The following is an 18,624-nucleotide window of genomic DNA, read 5'->3' as shown; positions in this document are numbered from 1 at the left end:
ACAGCTCACCAAATGGCCCAGATTAATATGTAGACAAACCAGGTTTAACATAGATATGGTACTATAACAGTGCTGAGAATTTTTCAAACTAATAATACCTTTGAGTCAGTCAAAGTGACTTTCTCTGCAGAAATGTTCACATCCAAATCTTTTATGGGAAGCTTTCTTGCTTTAGCTGACGGCAGGAAGCACTGGGGACATTGGCAGTTATCCCTTAACCACACATAAGGATACAGGCTGTGACTTCCATCTTCCCAGTGGACAGAGATGCATCGCTGTTTATCAAAGGCCTCTACTTTTTGGACAGCTGAAATTGGCATATTTATTTTAAAAGCTGCAGGTGTGTGTTGCCTGCAACCTTGAAAAGGAACTTTTTGAACTGGATGACACAGAGCGTTCTGACCAGTCAATAGTTTTTGCATTCTATTTCGATATATTCTGTTATTGAGCAAATATTTTGTAGCTGCACGCCACATTGTTGCTTTCACAATTTTGCAGATGATGAGAGCTGCCTCTGACCCTGAATCTCCACTCTGGTTGTGACAATACTCTGGAATTCTTGAAACAGGGTTCTCACGGCCCACTCAAAATTCAGTGATGTTTCTATAAATCCAAACACAATCAAAAAAAGTTAATCATTAATGTGAAAGCAGTTTAGACACGTCAGATAAAATATCTCCACTTGGGGGGGATTAGTTCTAATGAATACAAAGATTCCTGTAGAGAAAGATTATGACAAATAAACTAATTATAGAAAACATTATTGTTGGTTATCATTACTTTTTATTAAAAATTCATATTAAAGATACAACTTTTCATGAGTTGCCAACAATGACAAATTAAGATACATATCTCATTTAAAATTCAGATTTCATTCCAGCAACCAACTAGTTACTAAAAAATAAATCTATATTTGAGATAATGGAACAAAATGACCAATTTCGAAGGGCTATGACCTGCGCCCCATGGACGCCCGGAAAACATCCATAACATATTGGCCTCGGACCATTTTCAGGTGTCCGGTGCGGCTGCCTAAAACAGGCTCCTTGCCTATGCTGATGAAGGATCTAACGCCCGTTTTAGGACCCCTCAAGTAAATTGAGCTGCCTTCAACAGGCCCAGAGCCTGCTCTGCTCAGGTTTTACTGATGTCGATAGTAGCCTATGCGGTAAACAGATTTTAATGTGGAGTGAAACAGGAGTAAGTCTTTTGGCTCCACAACATTTCTGATGGCCATTGCTGGCCACGATCGTCCCCCCTGCCACTCTACCGGGACTTACCTGAGGCTTCTGCCGGCAAGGCAAGCAGCCTAAAATTCAATCCTCCTGAAGGGCGAGCTATCCGTGGAGGCACAAAAGTGGCCAGCAGCTCATCTGGAATGTTTAGATGAGGCCCAATTTTGGGCCAGCTTCAGGCCTCTCGGTTAGGGTGCGTGCTGCCTGTACTGCGCTAACTCTGGGTTCAAAAGCAGCGCCCAGATGAATTTCTACCGATGTATTTTGTTAAGTTTCTGCAAGGAAGTGCTTCTGTCCGCGGAGTTATGTATTTAACAGACCACAAGTGAATGAATGCCAATGAATGTTTATAAAGAGGCAATGTTGGTTTTGCTGATTGATCAATAAATTTTTGATTGAAAGATAGGCCAAATATCTTAGCATAATAAAAATATTTTATCTGGTGCGCAGCTGTGTCAGTCACGCCTAAGGTATCACACTGTCACATGTAAATTTCTGTGTTGTACATACAAATTTTCACATCACACTTTTTAAAATAAAAGTATCAAGAAAGCAAGCCAGTTGTTTGGAATGTAAGTAGTTAGACCACTGACCTGCCCCTTACAATCACACTGAAAAAAAGAAAAAGAACGGCAGTTATTTCATCTTATTTCACCTGCATTGTGAAGAGCTAAAAAGAACTTCTAGGTGACCTTACCCAGAGTTTACTTAACAATAATTTGACTGTGGTTTTAAAGAGACACAGCTTCACATTAGCAGCAGAATAATACATTGTGCATTAATTACACGATAAAGCACTCCTGTCCTTAGAAAAAGTGTATTATTTGACATAAAATTTGACATGAGATCCAATGGTAATATGTTAAAAAGAGTCTAGCACCGCAGACATCGCACTTTGTTAGAGATGTTCTTTCAATGTTGGGTGATTCTGACCTGCACTTATAATCTCCAGCCTGAAATGGATGGGTACATTGCAATCTGCAAAGTTCCCTGACCAAACAACTAAGCACCAAATGACCCGAACCTCAATTTACTTAAAAACATTTAGACTTAGTGACCTTAAAGGGACACAGATCTACTGCAGCAATACCTGGCATTACACTCCTGTCCTTAAGAAATTGCATTGTATCTACCTAACTTTGAGCAATAGCATGGGATATTCACCAGTATTAACAAAACTCAATCCTTCATCACAAATTTTAAAGTCATTCAACTCAGCATTGCTCATTACAAATGAGCCACTATAACCACTATGGATGGTGAGTTACATCAGATTTGTGCCAGTGCATCTGGAGTTGTGCCCGCTGATGCTCTACAGAATTAAATCTGTCAAAATTTCCTGTGTCAGCTCATTAGCATGTCCACTGGAGGATCCCCATCACAAATCCTATGAAAACCAGGAGTGCTAATGGGACTAATTGGCTAGCTGTTTCAAGGAGCCGGCACAAGCATGATGGGCAGAATGGCCTCATTCTGTGCTGTATGATTCTACTTGCAAATTAGAATGAAGCCTTTATAAAACCAGGTCTTGCTGAAGATTGAAGCAACAGGTTGTGGAGCAGCTGGTAAGTAGGAAAGTGGTTGGCTAACTGAGTTCACTGTCAGGTGGTTGCATTAAGTGGATGGTTTGTGATTGTGTGTTACTTTTAAAGAATGTTTTTCACTGCAGAATCTGACACAGACAGCAAAAGAAGGATCAATGGCATTGCAAGAACAAAACAGCTCACAGTTCTAAATCCTACTTGAGGATATTGATCAAGAGAGAGAGAAATAAAGACAGAGGCATCAACTGTAACTAGGGGGCGTGTTTGGGATGTGCAGGGATGTGAGCGGGAGGGAAGTCCCCACAGGGAGCTCAGTGTGAGGCCCGGGCCATTTTAACTCTCAGGCCTCGTTTAAATATTCCAGCACTGTCCCCTGCCCAAAACCGGCAGGACTGATGTTAGGGCCAGCGAGCGGGAAATCGAGTCGGGAGCCTTAGGACATCAGGGACCAAAAGGAACGGTCCTTGGCATAATCTCAGTGCTGGGCAGGGGCTTTGGCAGCCTATGCTAGCGTGCAGAGGGAGAGGCACGGCTAGGGCTGAGGAGGCCTAAGAACTCCTCGCACGGCCTGGGGTGGGGGAACACTCCTGCTCCTCCTGGCCCACCACGATTTCTAACAGAAGCAATTTTGGAAAATTTACTGCGGCCTCTTCTGGCCATTCGGCACCTCCCGCCGTGGTTCGACTGACAGGGTTTTACACCATGCAGCCCCTCCTGACTCCATGTTAAAATCAAGTCACGGCACCAATAATGTCATTCAGTCGTGACTTTTGAATTTAAAGTAGGCCCCCGCCTGCCTGTCGATGAAATGGTGCTGCGTGGGAATGGACCGATCTCAGGCCGGTAAGTGGACTCGAGCTAATCTTAACCCCTTCCAAGCATCATTCTCGCTGGGCGAGGGAGGTTAAAATCGAGGCCAGAGAGATGGGGAGAGGGAGTGCTGCATCTCCGTGGAAGGAAGCTTCTCGTGACATGTGGAGGGAGGTATGACTGGCACTGAGTGCCAACTCTCTCACCCCCAGAACTGCAGATCAGTTCCACAAGAAGTGAATTGACCTGACCAGGGCAGGCAAACAGTCAGCCACACCCTTTTCTTTCTTGGACACCCTGGGCACCAGCACACTCTTTATCCTCTAAAATTAAGAGCTGTACAAACAACCCTTCAAAATGCACACTGGTTAAAGCGAGCACAAACTAGGGATCTTAAGGTAATTGTCGCCACCTTCCCTAACAGCATTTATTTGAAAGCAGACCTTGAAAATCCTTTCCTCCACTTTAACAAAGTAATACCACCAGATCTCTTACATCAACTGTCCCTTGTCACTTAGGAGACAGCTCTTATTTGCTAGCCTTCACATAATTCACTGAATCTTGTAACAAGAAAAACTTGTCCACAACAAGAGAGACGGCAGGGGCGGGGAGGGGGGGGGGGGGAGGAGGTCTTGCTGAAAAGTGCAGCAGCAGGTAAGTTTACCCCCTATGAGGAGTAGACCTTGGAGCTGCTGGGGAGGCACTCTGCTCTGGCCGTTGGACGTGGTAAGGTTGTGGATGGTGCTGGCGCTGCTACTGACTCTACACCTGCACAGTCACCTTGGCATCCTGGTAAAGTAGCACACAGTCACAAGCTTCCACACCCTTCTCAGTCTCCTTAATCCCAAGGGGTTAATGCCACCCATTCTTAACTTGTACCCCCCTTTCCCTCAGATTCACCATAGCAAAGGGATCGAGGCATATGGATGATGACGAGGAGAGAAAGAACTTCTTCCTACTTAGCTATGAGTATGATGAAGCCAAGAACATTAGAATATAAGAACATAAGAAATAGGAACAGGAGTAGGCCATACAGCCCCTCGAGCCTGCTCCACCATTCAACAAGATCATGGCTGATCTTCTACATCAACTCCACTTTCCCGCCTTATCCCCATATCGTTGATTCCCTTAGTGTCCAAATATCCATCGATCTCAGCCTTGAATATACTCAACGACTGAGCATCCACAGCCCTCTGGGGTAGAGAATTCCAAAGATTCACAACCCTCAGAAGAAATTCCTCCTCATCTCAGTCCTAAATGGCCGACCCCATATCTTGAGACTATGACCTCTAGTTCTAGACTCTCCAGTCACGGGAAACAGCCTCTCAGCATCTACCCTGTCAAGCCCTCTAAGAATTTTATACGTTTCAATGAGATCACCTCTCATTCTTCTAAACTTCAGAGGAGTATAGGCCTATTCTACTCAATCTCTCCTCATAGGACAACCCTCTCATCCCAAGAATCAATCTAGTGAACCTTTGTTGCACCCCCTTTAAGGCAAGTATATCTTCCTTAGGTAAGGAGGTCAAAACTGTACATAGTACTCCAGGTTATGTCTCACCAATGCCCTGTATAATTGCTGCAAGACCTCCTTACTCTTATACTCTAACCTCCTTTCAATAAAGACTAACGTGCCATTTGCCTTCCTAATTGCTTGCTGTACCTGCATGTTAACTTTCTGTGATTCATGTACAAAGACACCCAAATCCCTCTGACTGCCAACATTTCTTAGTCTCCCACCTTTTAAAAAATATTCTGCTTTTCTATTCTTCCTACCAAAGTGAAATTATCCACATTTCCCCACATTATATTCCATCTGCCACCTTCTTGCCCACTCACTTAACCTGTCTCTATCCCTTTGCAGACTCTTTGCATCCTCCTCACAGCTTACTTTCCCACCTAGCTTTGTATCATCAGCAATCTTGAATACATTACACTCGGTCCCTTCATCTAAGTCACTGAAGGGTGATAATGAGCAAGAGGAAGTGAAGGTGAAGCCCATCTATGAGTTCCTGGACCTATATTCTGCTCAATGTTCCTCTGCCATAACCCTCCCAATTTCACCTTTTCCAATACTTGCTTTTTTCATTCCCATGCACCAGCACAGATACTTCTGCCTAGAGAGAATTACAGAACATGAAGGAGCAGGAGTAAAGAGGGAATGGGTCATGCTATGCCACGATCCCAGCCGGGACCCTGAACTCATGGGTACTCACTTGAAAAGAAGGATGTTCGAGGAGCATCACACCAATGTGCAAGTCCTGAGATCAGTTTGCAAGGCAGTGTAGCAACTGATGGGCATGACTGCTGGGGGTATACCTTGGTCTTGGGCCATAGTGTAAAACGTGGAGCCAGCTTTGCACGCCTCCCGATTTTCTTTTCCATTGAAGTCAATCTGATTTGTTATCGTCCGTTTTGCCCTAGCGCGCAAAATGAATTTATACCCCTTACAGTCTACAACGCCACGTCAGGGAAGATTTTTCTTTGTTGTCGACATCAATGGAGGGTGTGGCAGTTTCGCTGGAATTTGCAACATTCTCCTCACCTCAGAAGCAGCCAAGGACCAGTTATTGACTCCAACTCCATGGAAGCACCGACTGTATTTCTGGTAGCAGTAGGGGGCAGACAGTACCCTGTGTCAGGATAATCCTTATCCTTTTCAGAACAGGTTCGTAGAAGCTAGAGACCGTAATATGTTTGACAATTAAATACATTTATTATTGTTTCAAAACATTCATCTTAAGACTACATACAGAGCAGTGCACGCAGTCCTACGTCTAGAAACTTACGTGTAAAGAACTTCCCGGGAATTGTGAGTGATTACCTGTCTGGGCAATTTATGGTAGCTCTCCTTGAAGGTAGCCAAAGTTCCTAAATGAGTTTTGCTTCCTATCGTTCTTTTATACTATTTTAACAAAACAATCATACATTGTCCAATTCTTCCTGAGTTTAACTTTGTTTGGTGTTTTCTGACCCTTAGATCATCAAACAGATTGCTGAACACATACACCTTTGGGGTATATCCAGGTCAAAAATCTTGTTCTGTTGTCTAAAGTTTCATCCTTCTCCAACGTCGTTGTGATCAAAAGATCCACAAGCATATCGTTTAAACTAATTCTGCCTACTCACGTGGTTTAACCATAATTAGCTGTTCTGTCTTCATTCTATATTAAAAACAATGTAAAAACATATTTATATTTTTACATTCCCCACCTCGAAGCTCGAAAAGGACCTCCTTTTTGTAGCCTCGCAAACTTGCTTTCTGGTGAGTACTAACATTTCCGCCGTACTCTCTTATCTTAACTTGTTTCAGGGTTTTTTAAAAATCAAACAAACTATTACTGTGACGGCAATCGGCACGAATAGCTGTGCTACTAGTAGGAACGCAGAGGCCGTTCTTACCCAGGAGTGCTGTCCCGTATTGTATACCACCTCCCACTATTCATGGTTACCCAGGGTGGCAATAGATTGTTCAGTATCATCATTCAGCTGCTGTATAATGATGATATTGTCCCTGAGAAGTGCTGGTGCATTGTAATATCGATTTAATACTCAAGAAAGGGGAAGAATTGGATGACCAAAATTTACAGTTGCTCGTAAGGCTTCTGACTGGAGGGTAATGTTTACTTGAATTTCTGTAACATTGTGGGCCCTAAGAGGCACCAATATTTTATCCCCAATTTTAGTCATTTTGGTGGATGTAACAGCCAAACCAGACATGAAGTATCCCCATGTGTGTAATGCTTCTCATTAGTTATAATACAATACCTTCCTCTCCCCGAATAGACAATGCTGGTCCTCTTAGGATTCCATTGAGCAATTTGAATAGTACAATTACGGGATTCTTCATTTAGGGTGAAACCACAAGCTGGCAGTGCACTTTGTAAAATATCGCATCTGCATAACCATGCCCCAATTTTCCTGAAACAGCACAAACTATGTGGTGTAATCCAGAAGCCTTCTTTTCCTCTCATTAATATCTTTGGGTAATTTACAAATTCCTTATGAATATCATCCTTCAACAAGCCTACCGACTCCACTTTAAATACTTCAATTGCTCTTACATCAACAGATAGCAATGGTATCACCACCATCACAGGAACCAGCCCCAAAATAATGTCACACTGCTTGCAGGGCTTCCTGGCATAATTGTGAATAAAAGATCTGAATCTTCGCACCTTACACCAATCAATATACCATCTGATTTCCAGATTTTCATTTGTTTGTCTAATATAAAATTTGGGATCCAATTGATTTCTATATCATCATTTAACCCTTTTTGGATCCGATTAAGTAAACACCTTCCACACATACTGCAAGTGATTGCCTTTTAGATCAGTTCTTTTTTATAGTCTTTGTTGTTCTGAATGACTGCCATATTAACTTTATTCCTAAAATGTTCTAATCCTTGTGCCAGTTCTTTTATTGAAACCAGAGACTCTCCTTGTTCTGATAGAACATCCTGTCTGCCCATTTATTCCTTTAAGCAATCCCTTTAATTGCTTGCGCATTGGTTCATCATGTTCCCACATTATCTTTACATCAGTTCATCTAAATCTCTTCCCAAATTGCATTTAGTAAAATGGTGTACCATTTCTCTTAGCATTGTCATGATAAAAATCTACATACATTCGATTACATAAATTGGAAGGCAAAGAGACAGAAGAAAAATTTAACAGAGTAGCAGTGATTTTGAATTGCAAACCACTATCAATCCATTATTTGTTCCTTCTCCTTGTCTCTGGGCTAAAATTACTAGTTGGGACCACAGTACAAGTGAGAAAGGTCGGCTGGAATAATGAAATTATTTCTTGTAGAGTCATTCTGCCAGGTTAATATCAGCCAGCTTTGCACCGCCAATTGCCGTTGGTAAGAGAAGTATTCAGGTACTCCGGTATCCCGTTCCTGACTGGTCACAACAAAAAACATCAGACCAGCAAGGAACACCCATTGCCATCCTTTCAATCTAAAAAGAAATACTCTCCAAATGTGTTAAAATGTACTCAGATATTAACTGAATTGATGAAATGAAAAGGGAAGATCTTTCAAGAATCGGTGCCCCTGAAAGGTTTCAGTGGTAACGGTTTGCTTTAACAAATTCATCATCGGGGCAGCATAGAGGTAATTTAGGAGACGCTCTTTCATGACCTGTCATGGCTTCAAAACGTGTCACTTCAGTACTTTTAGACACAGTTGCTCTAATTGGCATCTAAAATCAGGAGTACGTTAAGATCTCAGTCTGACTGACTACCTTCTTCAGCATAGGCTGAACCGTTCATTTGTCCTTTCCACCAAGCCTGATGCTTGTGGGTGGTATGAGATGTGGAATTTCTGTTCTACACCTAATATGGTGCGCATTTCTTTCATGACCTGGCCCACAAACGATGCTCCGTTACCACTATCGATTACCTGTGGCATTCTGCACCTCGAAAGAACTTATTCCACAAGAACTTTCTTGGTAGTGAACGCTCTGCACCAGCGAGTGATGTTGCTTCAAGCCACACAACTGAGATTTTCAAAAAAAAACCAAATGTCTTTATATTCAGCAATGCAATTTGGCAAATGAATCAAGGGGTTAAATACTTCTTGGCTGTGAAAAAGCTTTGGGGGTGGGTGCGGAGTCAGCCACAACAACAGCAGATTCAGACATACTGCAAGCAAATTAAGAAAAAAAAATGATTTGATAAAGTTCAAATTGATTTAAAACCAGACATCATCTTGTAATTGTAACTTTGTAATTCTCCAAAGCTGCTTTTTATTTTTTAAAAAACACTTTGTGCATTTAACAATGGTATAATGTATCGTGTGAATTTATAAAACCTGCTGCAGTGAATTTAACTTAAAATAAACATGCACAAAGATCCTAATACGCTAAAGTTGCAGGTATGATTAGCCCAATCGAATACATATTAATTCTGCAAAATAAATTTCGGTCTAAAAAATCCATACTATGGTGTCTTTAATTTAAATTATATAGAGCCATTTGTCAAACAGAACTTTTGTGCTTTCGCAAAAAAAGTAACATTGCTACCTTAAATTCCCTGAGATTTTGGGGGCACAATCTTAAGTTGAAATTAATGTCACATACCCTAACAACTATATTCATGGTCTCCGATTCACCACATAACAACTCCAGGTACCTTAATCACATTCAATCATTCATCGAGTTACATCGAGTCTGCAGCACAGAAACAGGCCATTCGGCCCAACTAGTCTATGCTGGCGTTATGCTCCACGCGAGCCTCCTCCCCCCCTCTTCAACTTACCCTTCTATTCCTTACTTCCTCGTGTGCTCATCTAGCTTCCCCTTAAATGTACCTATGCTATTTGCCTCAACTACTCCTTGTGGTAGCGCGTTCCACATTCTTACCATGCTTTGGGTAAAGAAGTTTCTCCTGAATTCCCAATTGGATTTATTAGTCACTATCTTATATTTACGACCTCTAGTTTTGGACTCCCCACAAGTGGAAACATTTTCTCTACCCTCTTATTATCTTAAAGACCTCTATCAAGTCACCACTCGGTCTTCTCTTTTCTGGAGAAAAGAGCCCCAGCCTGTTCAGCCTTTCCTGACATGCATATCCTCTGAGTTCTGGTATCATCCTTGTGAATCTTTCTTGCACCTTCTCCAATGCCTCTATATCCTTTTTATAATATGGAGACCAGAACTGTGCACAGTACTCTGTGTAGTCTAACCAAGGTTCTATACAAGTTTAAAATAACTTCACTGCTTTTCAATTTTATCCCCCTAGAAATGAACCCCTGTGCTTGTTTTGCCTTTTTATGGCCTTATTAACTTGCATCACTACTTTTAGTGATTTGTGTACCTGTACCCAGAGATCCCTTTGCACCTCTACCCCATTTAGGCTCTTATTATCCAAGCAATATTAGGCCTCCTTATTCTTCCTACCAAAATGCACCACCTCACACTTATCTATATTGAAATTCATTTACCAATTTTATGCCCAAGTTTATTAATGTCTTCTTGCATTTTGACACATTCTTCCTTTGTATTAACTCAACCCCGCAATTTGGTGTCGCCTGCAAATTTTGAAATTGTACTTCCGATTCCCGAGTCCAAATCGTTAATGTAAATTGTGTGCAACAGTGGCCCCAACACTGATCCCTGTTCAACACCCCTTCCCACCTTTTGCTAGTCTGAGTAGCTACTCTTAACCCCCAATCTCTGTTTTCTGTTTTGTAGCCAGCTTGCTATCCATTCTGCTACCTGTCCCCAACTTCGCATGCTGTGACCTTAGTCGTAAGGCATGCGGTACCTTATTGAAGGCCTTTTTAAAATCCAAATATATTACATCAACTGCATTACCCTTGTCTACTCTTTCTGTTACTTCTTCAAAGAATTTAATAAGGTTGGTCAAGTGTGACTTTCCCGTCTGAAATCCGTGCGAACTACTATTTATTATATTTTCCTTTTCTAGATGTTTTTCTATTACATCTTTGAGTAAAGATTCCATTATCTTTCCTACCACCGAAGTTAAGCTAACTGGTCTATAGTTCCCTAGACTTGTTCTATCTCCCTTTTTAAATATAGGAATCATATTAGCTGTCTGCCAGTCCTCTGGCACTATTCCCTTATCAAATGAATTTTTATATATATGTAATAGTGCCTCTGCTATCTCTTCCCTAACTTCTTTTAATATGTGCAGATGCAATCCATCCAGACCAGGGGTTTTATCCTTTCTAAGTTTGATTAGTTTATCAATTATCTTCCCCCTTTTTATCTTAAATATTTTTATATGTTTTTTGATCTCTTCTAATGTTATGCCCACCTTGTTAGTCTCCCTGGTAAATACTGAGGCAAAGTAATTATTCAATATTTCTCCCATTTTGCTGTCATTATCAATTTATCTTGTGTATCCCTTAGTGGCCCTATCCCTATTCTGATTTTTCTTTTGTTATTTATGTGCATGTAGAATACTTTACTATTTCTTTTTATATTCTTTGATAATTTAATTTTGTTTGAAATGCTCAGATCCACCTTTTTTTTTATTCGTTCACGGGATGTGGGCATCGCTGGCGAGGCCAGCATTTATTGCCCATCCCTAATTGCCCTCGAGAAGGTGGTGGTGAGCCGCCTTCTTGAACCGCTGCAGTCCGTGTGGTGACGGTTCTCCCACAGTGCTGTTAGGAAGGGAGTTCCAGGATTTTGACCCAGCGACAATGAAGGAACGGCGATATATTTCCAAGTCGGGATGGTGTGTGACTTGGAGGGGAACGTGCAGGTGGTGTTGTTCCCATGCGCCTGCTGCTCTTGTCCTTCTAGGTGGTAGAGGTCGCGGGTTTGGGAGGTGCTGTCGAAGAAGCCTTGGCGAGTTGCTGCAGTGCATCCTGTAGATGGTGCACACTGTAGCCACAGTGCGCCGGTGGTGAAGGGAGTGAATGTTTCGGGTGGTGGATGGGGTGCCAATCAAGCGGGCTGCTTTATCGTGGATGGTGTCGAGCTTCTTGAGTGTTGTTGGAGCTGCACTCATCCAGGCAAGTGGAGAGTATTCCATCACACTCCTGACTTGTGCTTTGTAGATGGTGGAAAGGCTTTGGGGAGTCAGGAGGTGAGTCACTCGCCGCAGAATACCCAGCCTCTGACCTGCTCTTGTAGCCACAATATTTATATGGCTGGTCCAGTTAAGTTTCTGGTCAATGGTGACCCCCAGGATGTTGATGGTGGGGGATTCGGCGATGGTAATGCCGTTGAATGTCAAGGGGAGGTGGTTAGACTCTCTCTTGTTGGAGATGGTCATTGCCTGGCACTTATCTGGCGCGAATGTAACTTGCCACTTATGAGCCCAAGCCTGGATGTTGTCCAGGTCTTGATGCATGCGGGCTCGGACTGCTTCATTATCTGAGGAGTTGCGAATGGAACTGAACACTGTGCAGTCATCAGCGAACATCCCCATTTCTGACCTTATGATGGAGGGAAGGTCATTGATGAAGCAGCTGAAGATGGTTGGGCCTAGGACACTGCCCTGAGGAACTCCTGCAGCAATGCCCTGGGGCTGAGATGCTTGGCCTCCAACAACCGCTACCATCTTCCTTTGTGCTAGGTATGACTCCAGCCACTGGAGAGTTTACCCCTGATTCCCATTGACTTCAATTTTACTAGGGCTCCTTGGTGCCACACTCGGTCAAATGCTGCCTTGATGTCAAGGGCAGTCACTCTCACCTCACCTCTGGAATTCAGCTCTTTTGTCCATGTTTGGACCAAGGCTGTAATGAGGTCTGGAGCCGAGTGGTCCTGGAGGAACCCAAACTGAGCATCGGTGAGCAGGTTATTGGTGAGTAAGTGCCGCTTGATAGCACTGTCGACGACACCTTCCATCACTTTGCTGATGATTGAGAGTAGACTGATGGGGCGGTAATTGGCCGGATTGGATTTGTCCTGCTTTTTGTGGACAGGACATACCTGGGCAATTTTCCACATTGTCGGGTAGATGCCAGTGTTGTAGCTGTACTGGAACAGCTTGGCTAGAGGCGCAGCTAGTTCTGAAGCACCAGTCTTCAGCACTACAGCTGGGATGTTGTCGGGGCCCATAGCCTTTGCTGTATCCAGTGCACTCAGCCGTTTCTTGATATCACGTGGAGTGAATCGAATTGGCCGAAGGCTGGCTTCCGTGATGGTGGGGATATCGGGAGGAGGCGGAGATGGATCATCCACTCGGCACTTCTGGCTGAAGATGGTTGCAAATGCTTCAGCCTTGTCTTTTGCACTCACGTGCTGGACTCCGCCATCATTGAGAATGGGGATGTTTGCAGAGCCTCCTCCTCCCGTTAGTTGTTTAATTGTCCACCACCATTCACGACTGGATGTGGCAGGACTGCAGAGCTTTGATCTGATCCGTTGGTTGTGGAATCGCTTAGCTCTGTCTATAGCATGTTGCTTCCGCTGTTTAGCATGCATGTAGTCCTGAGTTGTAGCTTCACCAGGTTGGTACCTCATTTTTAGGTACGCCTGGTGCTGCTCCTGGCATGCTCTTCTACACTCCTCATTGAACCAGGGTTGATCCCCTGGCTTGTTGGTAATGGTAGAGTGAGGAATATGCCGGGCCATGAGGTTACAGATTGTGCTGGAATACAATTCTGCTGCTGCTGATGGCCCACAGCGCCTCATGGATGCCCAATTTTGAGCTGCTAGATCTGTTCTGAATCTATCCCATTTAGCACGGTGGTAGTGCCACACAACACGTTGGATGGTGTCCTCAGTGCGAAGACGGGACTTCATCTCCACGAGGACTGTGCGGTGGTCACTCCTACCAATACTGTCATGGACAGATGCATTTGCGACAGGTAGATTGGTGAGGACGAGGTCAAGTAAGTTTTTCCCTCGTGTTGGTTCGCTCACCACCTGCCGCAGGCCCAGTCTAGCAGCTATGTCCTTCAGGACTCGGCCAGCTCGGTCAGTAGTGGTGCTACCGAGCCACTCTTGGTGATGGACATTGAAGTCCCCCACCCAGAGTACATTTTGTGCCCTTGCTACCCTCAGTGCTTCCTCCAAGTGGTGCTCAACATGGAAGAGGACTGATTCATCAGCTGAGGGAGGACGGTAGGTGGTAATCAGCAGGAGGTTTCCTTGCCCATGTTTGACCTGATGCCATGAGATTTCATGGGGTCCAGAGTCAATGTTGAGGACGCCCAGGGCCACTCCCTCCTGATGGTATATCACTGTACCGCCACCTCTGGTGGGTCTGTCCTGCCGGTGGGACAGGACATACCCAGGGATGGTGATGGAAGAGTCTGGGACATTGGCTGAAAGATATGATTCTGTGAGTATGGCTATGTCAGGCTGTTGCTTGACTAGTCTGTGGGACAGCTCTCCCAATTTTGGCACAAGTCCCCAGATGTTAGTAAGGAGGACCTTGCAGGGTCGACTGGGCTTGGTGTTTTGCCGTTGTCGTGTCCGGTGCCTAGTGGTCCGATGCCGGGTGGTCCGTCCGGTTTTATTCTTATTCTGACTTTTCGTAGCGAGATTTTACAACTGAGTGGCTTGCTAGGCCATTTCAGAGGGCAATTAAGAATCAACCACATTGCTGTGGGTCTGGAGTCACATATAGGCCAGACCGGGTAAGGACGGCAGGTTTCCTTCCCTAAAGGACATTAGTGAACCAGATGGGTTTTTACGACAATCCGGTAGTTTCATGGCTATCATTACTGATACTAGTATTTTAATTCCAGATTTTTATTTAATTCATTGAATTTAATTAATTAATTGAATTTAAATTCGCCAGCTGCCGTGGCGGTATTTGAACTCATGACTCTGGATTTTAGTCCAGGCCTCTGGATTACTAGCCCAGTAACATAACCACTATGCTACCGTACCCGTAATACACCTTCAGTTATTGAATCCCCATTATGGGTGATGAACTCATAATTACCAATTGATACTTGACAATCCCATGTCGCGAACTCGGGACTTTTCACAACCAGTTTTCTAAAGTGGAGATCTATATAAAACCAGTATGAATAATTTGATAATTTTAAGGCACTTGGTCTATAAACTCAGGTCAGTTAATGTGAATTACTCCAATTCAGTTCAGGCCCAAAAACAAGACTCAATATATAGAGAAAACAATCAACAAACTTAAGACAGCATATGCTTATAGAAAACACAATGCCTATATTACTCCGAATACCAATGACAGGAACTACAGAGGGTTGAGCTGCTTTTAGTTCTGTGAAAAGAAAAGGGGCAGAACGAGCTGCTGCACGAAACTGCAGAAAGCAGGACACACATTTAAAGAAACAGTACTTTATCCTTCTTTTTTCTCACAACAGTTAATCTCTGATGTGTGCTGAGGGCTTTTAATTTCTCTCTTTTTCTTAATTCTTTTGTTACTCTTCACGTGTCTAACAAAGGGGGTTTAAAGTAACTGTTTTACAGCTGCTGTTTGGCTGTTAAAGAGCTGATATGAACTTCTTGTCCTCCTGCACAATTTCTTGTCTGTTGGAGAAAGGAAGGGGTGGAATGACAGAGTACAGGGGCGGGGGGGTGGGAGGAAGGTGGAACTAGGGAAATAGCCTGAAGTCCCAGTCCGTTCCTCAGTTGCTGAACCATTACAACTGCCTCGCTCACTGCTGGTCTCAATCCTGCAACTACCATTTTGCAATCCTTTAGATCATGTTTACAGCTCTCACATTTTCCTTTTCACCGAACATCTTATCCTCAGTTTTGAGACAGTCCCTTTCTACAGAAATTTTAAATGCTTCTGAGCGAGCTACTCCTGTTTGTTGGTCAACAATCTTATCTGAGTTACTGGATATCATTCTCCTGTGGATCCATTTCTAACTGTTTCTGCATCAATTTCTCATTATTTTCTTTTTCCTTTAACTCTTTCATTAAGCATTTATTTGTACCAGACAGGGCTTTGGCTGCAGCAAACAATCTTTGTATCATAGGGGTTTTAGTCCTATCCTTAAGTAGCTCCAGTAACTTGCCTAGAGAGTCGGTTTCTCCCATAAGATCTCTCATCTTCAGGGGTCTGCCATCATGCTGGGCGAGATATTGGTCCACAGAGATAGTGGATGCATTGATTGTGATCTTCCAAAATTCCCTAGATTCCAGAATGGTCCCAGTGGATTGGAAGGTAGCAAATGTAACACTGTTATTCAAGAAAGGAGGGAGAGAGAAAAAACAGGGAACTATAGGCCAATTAGTCTGACAGGCGGGAAAATGCTGGAATCCATTATTAAGGACGTTATAACTAGGCACTTAGGAAATCATATGATTAGGCAGAGTTAACATGGTGTTATGAAAGGGAAACAGTGTTTTGACAATTCTACTGGAGTTTTGAGGATGTAACTAGCAGGGTAGATAAAGAGGAATCAGTGGATGCAGTATATTTGGATTTTCAAAAGGCATTCGATAAGGTGCCACACAAAAGGTTGTTACACAAGATAAAGGCTCATGGGGTTGGGGGTAATATATTCGCATGGATAGAGGATTGGTTAAAGGACAGAAAACAGAGAGTAGGAATAAACGGGTCATTTTCAGGTTGGCAGGCTGTAACTAGTGGGGTGCTGCAAGGATCAGTGCTTGGGCCTCAGCTATTTACAATCTATATTAATGACTTGGATGAAGGGACCGAGTGTAATGTATCCAAGTTTGCAGACAATACAAAGCTAGGTGGGAAAGTAGGTTGTGAGGAGGACACAAAGAGATATATATAGGTTAAGTGAGTGGGCAATAATGTAGGGAAATGTGAGGTTATTCACTTTGGGAGAAACAGCAAAACTGAATATTTTTTAAATGGTGAGAAACTATTAAATGTTGGTGTTCAGAGGGATTTGGGTGTCCTTGTACACGAAACACAGGAAGTTAGCATGCAGGTACAGCAAACAATTAGGAAGGCAAATGGTATGTTGGCCTTTATTGCAAGGGTACAGGGCTTTGGAGTCCTGTGCACAGTTTTGGTCTCCTTACCTAAGAAAGGATATACTTGCCTTAGAGGCGGTGCAACAAAGGTTCACTAGATTGATTTCTGGGATGAGAGGGTTGTCTTATCAGGAGAGATGGAGTAGAATGGGCCTTTACTCTCTGGAGTTTAGAAGAGTGGGAGGTGACTTCATTGAAACATAAGATTCTGAGAGGGCTTGACAGGGTAGATGCTGAGAGGCAGTTTCCCTGGGCATAGTCTCAGGATAAGGGGTCGGACATTTAAGACTGAGATAAGGAGGAATTTCTTCACTCAGAGGGTTGTGAACCTTTGAAATTCTCTATCCCAGAGGGCTGTGGATGCTGAATCATTGAGTATATTCAAGAATGAGATAGATTGATTTTTGGACTCTAAGGGAATGAAGGGATTTGGGGATCGGGCGGGAAAGTGGAGTTGAGATCGAAAATCAGCCATGATCGTATTGAATGGTGGAGCAGGCTCGAGGGGCCGTATGGCCTACTCCTGCTCCTATTTCTTATGTTCTTATGTCTTATACTCTCCTAACTGTATCATCAGTAAAATATCCAAAATGAACAAATTAATCCTGTATCTACAGAAAATGCTGGAAATACTAAGCAGGTCAGGCAGCATCTGCGGATTGAGAAACAGAGTTACATTTCATGTCGATGACCTCAACGATTGAGAAACAGAGTTACTTTTCATGTCGATGACCTCAACGACCTGAAAAGCTAATTCTATTTCTCTTTCCAAAGATGCTGCCTGACCTGCTGAATATTTCCAGCATTTTCTGTTTTTATTTCAAATTTCCAGCATCCACAGTATTTTGCTTTTAATCCCATATCTACTACCGTTATAGTAATATCAAATCAGAGTTGGCCATTCTTGGATTTGATATTCAAACAACTGCTTTCTTAGCTATTGCCACAGTCGCCAAGATGTTAGGATAATTCTTATCCTTTTAATGACAGATATGTAGAATCTAGAGACAATAATATGTCTGACAATTAAATACATTTATTACCGTTTCAAAACATTCATCTCATGACTACATAGAGTGGTAGATGCAGTCCTACGTCTACAAACTTACGTATAAAGAACTTGCTGGGAATCATGAGCGATTGCCTATCCAGGTCATGTACGGTAGTTCTCCTCGAAGGTAGCCAAAGATCCAACTGAGTTTTGCTTCGTATCTCTTTCTTATACTATTTTAAAAAACAATCATACATTGTCCAATTCTTACTGAGTTTAATTTTGTTGTGTGCTTTATGACATTTAGATTGCTGAACACATAAAACCTTGGGGCATATCCTGATCAATATCCTGTTCCATTGTCATTGTGATTGTGATAACATCTGCAAGCATACCATTTAAGCCAATTCTGCCTATGCATGTGGTTTAACCACAAGCGTCTGACCAAATTATCAAATTATGAATACTGGTTTTCTGTGGATGGCCACCATAGACAGCTGGTGATGTAAACTATGTGGATATTCCCTGGTGGCGCAACATTGGATTTTTGCATAACAATTGGCACTTGTGAGTTCATAACCCATAACAGGGAACCAATAGCTTAGGGTGGATGAGAGCAAAGAAGGATTGAATGATTGAGTGTAATTAAGGTACCTGTTG

At 42.9% G+C, this 18,624-nt stretch overlaps 1 protein-coding gene across 6 annotated transcripts in view; it reads right to left on the bottom strand.

Moving 5' to 3' along the window:
* bbox1 (butyrobetaine (gamma), 2-oxoglutarate dioxygenase (gamma-butyrobetaine hydroxylase) 1) overlaps positions 1–18,624 on the bottom strand; it is a 164,702-nt gene that overhangs the window by 129,350 nt on the left and 16,728 nt on the right. For 2 of the 6 annotated variants that reach the window (XM_067994075.1, XM_067994081.1), the window contains exons 2-3: positions 6,135–6,268; positions 99–603 (exon numbers count right to left, since the gene is read on the bottom strand). In XM_067994075.1, coding sequence (XP_067850176.1) covers positions 99–476 — 378 coding nt within the window. In that variant the 5' untranslated portion in view covers positions 477–603; positions 6,135–6,268. Of the gene's footprint in view, positions 1–98; positions 604–5,805; positions 6,269–18,082; positions 18,198–18,624 lie in introns of all 6 variants that reach the window. The other 4 variants (XM_067994078.1, XM_067994076.1, XM_067994080.1 and 1 more) reach the window with 4 other exon arrangements.

Source organism: Heptranchias perlo, chromosome 12 (assembly GCF_035084215.1).
Source record: "Heptranchias perlo isolate sHepPer1 chromosome 12, sHepPer1.hap1, whole genome shotgun sequence".
Taxonomy (NCBI): Eukaryota; Metazoa; Chordata; class Chondrichthyes; order Hexanchiformes; family Hexanchidae; genus Heptranchias; species Heptranchias perlo.
This window is presented reverse-complemented; position numbering and strand designations above follow the sequence as displayed.